Source organism: Anarrhichthys ocellatus, unplaced genomic scaffold (genome assembly GCF_004355925.1).
Source record: "Anarrhichthys ocellatus isolate YVR2014 unplaced genomic scaffold, GSC_Weel_1.0 scaffold11, whole genome shotgun sequence".
NCBI lineage: Eukaryota > Metazoa > Chordata > Actinopteri > Perciformes > Anarhichadidae > Anarrhichthys > Anarrhichthys ocellatus.
In genome coordinates, this window is record NW_022280041.1 from 1,927,247 (window position 1) to 1,934,797 (window position 7,551).

The 7,551-nt window shown below is 41.7% G+C and overlaps 2 protein-coding genes across 2 annotated transcripts in view; both read left to right on the forward strand.

Moving 5' to 3' along the window:
- Positions 1-98: 98 nt before the first annotated feature.
- LOC116385563 (butyrophilin subfamily 3 member A2-like) lies at positions 99-3,749 on the forward strand. Its single transcript, XM_031851147.1, has 5 exons — positions 99-604; positions 1,437-1,814; positions 2,381-2,473; positions 2,780-2,876; positions 3,019-3,749. The coding sequence occupies exons 1-5, from the start codon at positions 502-504 to the stop codon at positions 3,023-3,025; spliced, it is 678 nt and encodes a 225-aa protein (XP_031707007.1). The 5' UTR covers positions 99-501; the 3' UTR covers positions 3,026-3,749.
- A 1,725-nt stretch (positions 3,750-5,474) lies between these two features.
- Positions 5,475-7,551, forward strand: part of tmem185 (transmembrane protein 185) — a 4,904-nt gene continuing 2,827 nt past the window's right edge. Inside the window, exons 1-4 of the mRNA XM_031851144.1 lie at positions 5,475-5,936; positions 6,560-6,736; positions 6,914-7,121; positions 7,224-7,307. Coding sequence (XP_031707004.1) covers positions 5,899-5,936; positions 6,560-6,736; positions 6,914-7,121; positions 7,224-7,307 — 507 coding nt within the window. The 5' untranslated portion in view covers positions 5,475-5,898. The remainder of the gene's footprint in view (positions 5,937-6,559; positions 6,737-6,913; positions 7,122-7,223; positions 7,308-7,551) is intronic.

Genomic DNA, 7,551 nt, shown 5'->3' on the forward strand with positions numbered 1-7,551 from the left:
TGTTCGGGTATAAAATGACGTCTGTGGGCTGTTCGGGTATAAAATGATGATGTGCATGGTAACCCTGCACAGACTAGAGATTTGCACATCGACACATCGCTCTCTGTTTGGCGCTGAGAAGAATTCAGAAGCATAAACTTTGTCGTTTTTATACGAAGATCGTTTCACAGTTATTCCTAATTTCCCATTGACGTCCCGTACAATGCCCAGGTCTGGTCTACCAGCTCTTTAGCGTGTTGGACACTCCCCCTCCCGACTCTCTCAGTGGGATCTGTGGAAAACCTTTTCCTCTAACATTCAGCACCAGACAAGGAAGCGACTCCTGGAGCCACGTGGATGCAGCATGTTACATTTTCCCTGTAGTTTCTGCAGTCAAATGAACGGTTTCAGTGAGTCATAATGAATAGGTGGCCTTGTCTGTATAACAGTCAGCGATGCTTCACTGGAGTTCAGTCTTCTGTGGGTCTGCTGATCAGTGAAAGGAGACTTAAGTTACATTAAATGGACGTGGAGGAGTTCAGTTACACAGCTTCTCTCTCGCCTCTAATCTCAAGCTTCACTCTCCTCGTCCTCATGCTGCTTTTCAGCTTCACACCTGTTGAAGGTAAGCTCATTCAATATGTACTCGCGCCATATTCTTACCACAGCAACGACTGCAAACTGTCATCCAGCTCGATTAACGTTTAACGTGGAAATCAATTCATCTTTTCAATTCACGCGGGTAGACAAGGAAATATGTCACAATTAAGTATTTTCATGTTATTCTGATGTTATGTGTAGTTTTTCTGTTTTGGTAACAATTTAAATTCTGATTATTTTTGAGCAAATCCTCTGTGCTTTTCCAGTAGACTACATATGTATCAATAAACTGAAGTAGGATAATACAAAAATAATACATACTACCATCATGAAGTTTATTATAAACGCCTGTGAATATATCTAAACAACTAACTATGACCTCAATGCTAAACATAATTAACTCCTCTGAGTGTCAACAAAAATAACATTATAGGCATCATAAAAGTAAAATGTTTGGCTTAATTGGATTGTATTATATTGCACAGAATATTTATTAATTATTCTGAACCTTCGTTTGAATTAAAGAGGACATAACTACAGTTAATGCACAATATACAGAGGTCATTAAACACCTGCACAAGAGGACTATGAGTTACTACTGTGAAAACTGGTACAAAGATCAGGCGAGGGGGCACAACTGGTGATTCTTTTCACTGTCGATGTATCGTGAAAGCTTTCTGTTTAGCAACACTGTTTTAAAGTTGTTAGTTCTGGAAACTTGGTATGACTTTATGGCCTTATTTGGAAGTAATAGTGGAGAAAACACCACTGGAGATGATTTAAGCGTCAACATACAACAAGATTCCAGACTTCACTCGCTTTTCAGCAGGTTTTTAATTTCTCCTCCGTTTCCTCAGGTCAGCCTCAGGTGATCGGATCTGTTCAGCCGATCGTTGCTGCTCCTGGCGATGACGTCATCCTGCTGTGTCACGTGAAGCCGGCACTCAACGTGACGGCTCTGACGGTGGAGTGGTCGAGGCCCGACCTCAAGCCGGACCCCGAAGATCGGCTGAGCCGGGTCAAGTACGTGCATTTCTACCGGAACACCAAAGACATCCCGGACATGAAGATCTCGTCGTTTGTCAACAGGACGACGCTGTTCAAGGACGGCCTGGCTCGAGGCAACATATCGCTCAAGATCACGAATGTGACGCTTTCTGACGAGGGAAGATTCCGATGTTTCATCCCGAAGTTAGAGAGCCAAGTAAAGTCTTCAATTGTTCGCCTTGTCGTTGGTGAGTTAATCTGTTCAAATGTCGTTCAGGATCCAGATTAAAGTTGCAACTAAAGATTCATTATATTGTTTAAAGTAAAGTTAATTTACTATATTAACATTTTATCTTGTCAAGAAGGCGCCAACAAATATTAAACCTATATGATCAGTGGCTGAACAACGTGTTCTGATACAACCGTATGATGACTTACTAAAAAGTTACTCCAAATATTTCGTGTGTTTTCCAGCAACACCTATCCATCTCCGCTCGTTACACGCAGAACGTCTTTTCAAAATAAACGTCCTTCTTAACAGGAAACAACGTAGCTAGGTTTAGGCAACAGATCCACTTGGTTAGGTTTAGAAAGAGATCGTGGTTTGGGTTCAAATAAACGCAGAATCGGCTTTACGGAAGTTACGTGACAAATAAATCAACGTTGACTTCTCGTTTCACGAACGCTGTACGAGAACAGTCTGAAATATCTAGTCAGCGACTTCCTACGTTGCTGTCGCTCTATAACAAACTACTATTGTCTCCTTTAAATATTGTGATGTAAGTCTAGACAAATCTTTTTCTTTTTTTTCCAGGAACAAACTCTTATAAAACCTGGACAACAGAGACGCCACTGCAACCCACAAGTAACCAAACTCTTGTTCTGAAGGGAGAGATGGATGTTAACGGTAAACCTTTCAACCTTGTCAGCAGAAACATTTTGTTTTTTATGTTTGGCAGAGAGGTTTCATGTTTGAAGTTATAATAAGTGCAACTGCATTTCAGTTAAAAGGTTAAGTAGTCAGTTAATGTATTGTGTTTTGCAATTACCTGTCTTTAAAGTAGTTTTCATTGTTAGTGGCGGAGTCCGCCATTCCTGCACTGCATTCAAATTGCCTTCACACGCACAAAAGTGTAGAAGAAACGATGCGTGCATGTATGTAGCGTAACTTTATCTCATTGATATTTCATTTCACACTCATTGTTCCTGTCAGGTGGTTTATCAGGTCGGAGCAGGTGGACCATCGTTGTGGTTTTCTGCTTCTTCTTCATGATCCTGGGTGTTGGAGTCACAAGACAGAAGTGTCGAAAGTACGTATTTAATTTTTGAATATATTTGTTTTTCCCGAATGGTCAAGTGCTGATAAAGACGAACAAAACACACAATTTCTTCCTACATGTAAATAAGAGACGGTTAATTAATTTCCTTTTTTACTCTTTATTGTCCCTCCAGCTTTTAAAGGTACCTTCTTCAGTCTCGGTGCCTTGCTCAAGGGAACATTTGTAGACTCTCACAGAGATTAGCGCACTACCAGCTTATCTCACCTTGATATTGCCAATTAGTTTAAGGATTCAAACCAGCAACCCATCCAGGCACAAGTGGACAAGGTGGATCTGCAGGAGGGAGGCTTTCATAATGTGAAAGGAAGCGGAAGAAGACCAGAGAGGTTCATTTGCGTTCGGACTGAAACGGATCTTTTGCTGAACTTCAACTTCGTTGTCGTTTTATGTCCAAATAGCTTTGCATGTGACTTTCAGTTGGTGGACACAAAGATGCATTTCATCACCATTTACATATATTTGCATTGGAAACGAAGTCTTTTGAATACCTTGAACTTCCCAGGCCGAGGCCATCTGGATCCTAAATGCACACCTGGTTTTCTCGTCTGAAGTTTAAATGCAATTGAACAGCTATTGAGAGATGCATGTCACTGAAAAAGTCAAAGTGGATCTTTTATTTGTTTTGTTTAGCAACCGAAAAGCTTTTTCTTTTTTTTTTTTTTTTTAATATTGATGATGCATAATAGTGGGCATATTAAACCGCCGAACCAGATATTGTTACTGCTCACATCAGTGATTGTAGTCAAAGCACTACCATGAGTAGTTTTCTTGCAAAAGTGATTCAAAGCTGAATTATACTGTAGATTCATGTATGTTTTCCACGAGGCATATTAAAATCTTCTGTAAAGATTGTTGCACTTTCATGTTACTTGGAGTTTGTTTTATATTCAAAGTCAATCCAATGAGGGATCGGCACACTGAAAAGCTGTTTAAGTGACAAAGATACCAAAGAAAGCACATTTACAAATGATGAAGGTGTGTTTACGTCATTTGTGCGGAAGCTCAATGTTTACTCGTACATCTGTTACAGCAAAGGAAAATCAATATCGCCAGCTGCTAACCTACTATCTGACTTTTACAGCATTTGATTTTCCATGTCATCTACCTCATGTTCCCAATTTTTATGGTTTATAAAACATTAGCATGTCATTTGCTCCATGGAGCAGGTCGTCTTTGAGCCCTTGGTAACCGATTGCATAATAGCAGCTGTTTGGTTGGACTTGATTGCAGAAAAGGACCTGTACTTACATGAGACAGTGTCCACTTAAGGCTCCAGTTATGTCTCATTTATGAGGTTCAGATGAGAATATTGGGGGGAGGGATCAAAACTTTGATCAAGAGCAACAATGGTGAGCCTCAAAGGCTTATCTGCTGCATCAAAAGAGAACATCGTCTGTTCAGCTTTCCTTATTATAGATGTGAAAACTCCATATTATCTCTATCACAGTATTTTTGTCTGCATGTTACCTTTTTAACTTCCCTTCATCTTGTCATTATGCCAATGTGAGAAACAAAACAAAACCTTTTTTTTCCATATAAGGTTTTCTCTTCTGGTGTATTTTTTTTTAAATCTCTCAGGGGAAGCACCCTGTAGGAAGAATCACTGAATTATTTCCTGCTACAGAACAGTAGATGTATTATGTTTGTTATTCAGAACTGATGGAAACTGAGGGTTTTTTTGTCCCAGACGCTCTTCATCAGTTTCTGTGGAAACCTGTATAGAAATGTACATTACATTCAGACATCAGTGGGAACATCTGCATAATATCTGACTGGTTGAAGTTTCGTTTTCCCCAACAATCTCCATGGGTGTTGAGTGTGTGATTCAGGGTACTTCTCAAGTCTCTTATTAATTGCATCACCGTTTCCCTCACTTGCGTCCTTTCCTTGCGTCTTAGTCCCTCCCACCAGGGATGCACGGAGGAAACCATGCAAGGAGAGAGGAACTAGGAAATAGAGGTGCTTCTCTCTGTAGTCTGTTAAACTGTCCTGTGTTCTGTTTATAAGCGCAGGATCCATTTCTACCGGCGGAATGCGATCGTCTTATTTATGAATTATTTGCGTCTGTACGTCTTGAAATTGTGACTGTGGCAGAATATGATGATTGTTTCTCTTAAATGATAAAACTCATCAAACACTCAGGAATGATGTAAAAAGTGTTTAGTCTCTCAGCTCTCTCTGACTTTAATTGTATTCATAATAAAAGTTATTGAGGGAAACATCAGATCATGAAAACACAAATCTTTCTAATAAATGAAGAAAGTTGTTTGTGGTCGTTTTGTTGTTCAGACTACAATGAACATTTATTTAAACCAGATGATGAATCAGAAACCTAATTAAATATAAACTAGAGTTTATTCTGTGATCAGTCTTCACTCTGGTGTTAAACTCAGCGTCCAATCACATGACTGATGAACAGTGAGGGGGCGTGTCGGCCGTTAAAAGACTTCCTGGAGGTCTGTTCTCGTGGTTCCTCGCTGATGGCTCCTCCGAGGTCCATCCTCAATCCTCCATCCTCTCTCCTCAGAGCTACATTAGAGCTTTGGGACGGGCGTCAATATGGCGGCGCAGAAACAACTTCCGGTTCAAGCGAGGAGCGAGGAAACGACAATTAAGAGACTTGAGAAGTACCCTCAGTTGTTGGACTTGGTTTCATTTCCTCGATCGATATTCTAACAAAATAACTCACAAAATGAGTGTCTATTTCGAATATTGTAAAAAAAAAACCTAGCCGCTGTGAGCCATAATCCTTACCAGCTGGTGGCGGTAAATCGTTGTTTGCCAGCCGCCATTGAACAGACGAACAAGTACAGTCACGTGATTTCAGAGGGTTTAAAAAAAAAAAGAAAATACACGCAATGAGCTGTAATAAAGCCGAACCAGAAAACCTCAACTAACACCGACATTACCATGCGTAGCATTCAACTTTGGCGGTGAATCAGCTGACGACACTGGGAGCTAATGTTGGCCAGTCAACCAGCCTGTTTACACCATGAATTTAAGAGGACTCTTTCAGGACTTCAATCCCAGGTACGTTGAGCTAAGCTACGACCTAGCACCGTAGCTAACTGTGTAGCTAAAGTAGCTAGCTGGCTAAACAAGGCCTGGCTAACCCGCTAGCTAAGATAACGCCAGAGGTTTGTTACAAGTAACGTTACTTAACTTCATACGTTAATACTTATATATATCTAACGTTGGTCAGTTATTCACTCATGCATCCAGGAATCAGGTTGAACTTAATAAAGCGAGTTTATTTTAGGTTGCACATACAGTTAGCTAGCCTATGACCTAATGAGCTTTACAGGCCATCAAAAGCAATGGCTGCAGGCTTAGACTTATTTAAGGGTAAGGGATAACCAGTACCAGCTGTTTCTGACTCTCCATATACTATCGCCATCCTACTATGGTCTATTTAATCTAAATTCCCCTTTCTTAGATATAGCCAAAGATACGTATCTCCTTTTATTGAGCACCCATGACTGATAGCATCACATCCTGTGACATTTGACTTTTTAATCTTATCCTACTTTTTCTCTTATTTGCACACTGATTAAAACAAGTTTCCATTTGCATGCTTCCCTTCACACACGCACTCCACATATCCCATCGTCTCTGCATTGTCTAATGTGTTTCTCTCTGTCGCCGGTGTGCAGTAAGTTCCTGATCTACTCGTGTCTGCTGCTCTTCTCTGTGCTGCTGTCCTTGAGGCTGGATGGAGTCATCCAGTGGAGCTACTGGGCTGTGTTCACCCCAATATGGCTGTGGAAGCTGTTGGTCATCATCGGGGCCTCTGTCGGCACTGGAGTCTGGGCGCACAACCCCCAGTACAGGTAGGCTCTCTCACGTGTATGGACACCTGGCTTAGTGGTCAGGTATTAATGGGACCGCTGCCATTAAGGCTACACATGCTGCTATAAATGCAATACTGCAAGGAGTCCAGCTCATGAAATAGATTGCTTAGGCTCACACTAGGAACGTTCAGATTCTATCTGTGTGTCCTCTCTCAGGGCTGAAGGGGAGACGTGTGTGGAGTTCAAAGCCATGCTGATCGCTGTGGGGCTCCATGTCCTGTTGCTGATGTTCGAGGTGTTGGTGTGCGACCGCGTGGCGAGAGGAAACTACTTCTGGCTTCTCGTCTTCATGCCGCTCTTCTTCGTGTCGCCCGTCTCTGTAGCAGCATGCGTCTGGGGGTTCAGACACGACCGCTCCCTCGAGGTAAGGAGTCTGTCTGCCTGCCTGTCTGTAGAAAGGTACATTATTTGAGAGAAATTGATGGTGTTAGCGCTGAACTTTTGCCTTCACTCTTCCTCTCCTCAGCTGGAGGTGTTGTGTTCAGTTAACATCCTCCAGTTCATCTTCATCGCTCTGAGGCTGGACAGGATCATCAACTGGCCCTGGCTGGTGAGACGCTCAAACACACAAAGTAGAGCAGAGATTAGCCATTGTTTGTGGAGGACGGCTTTCTGAACCTGCATGATTTCATCTGATTCCAACTCGGTGGCACAGATTACAAGCATTAAGAATAACTAAATAGAACCACCACAGATGTAAGGCCACTGGTGACACTGCTGCCCTTACCTTCCTCTTCTTTAATGATGTGTGTGTGTGTGTGTGTGTGTGTGTGTGTGTGTGTGTGTGTGTGTGT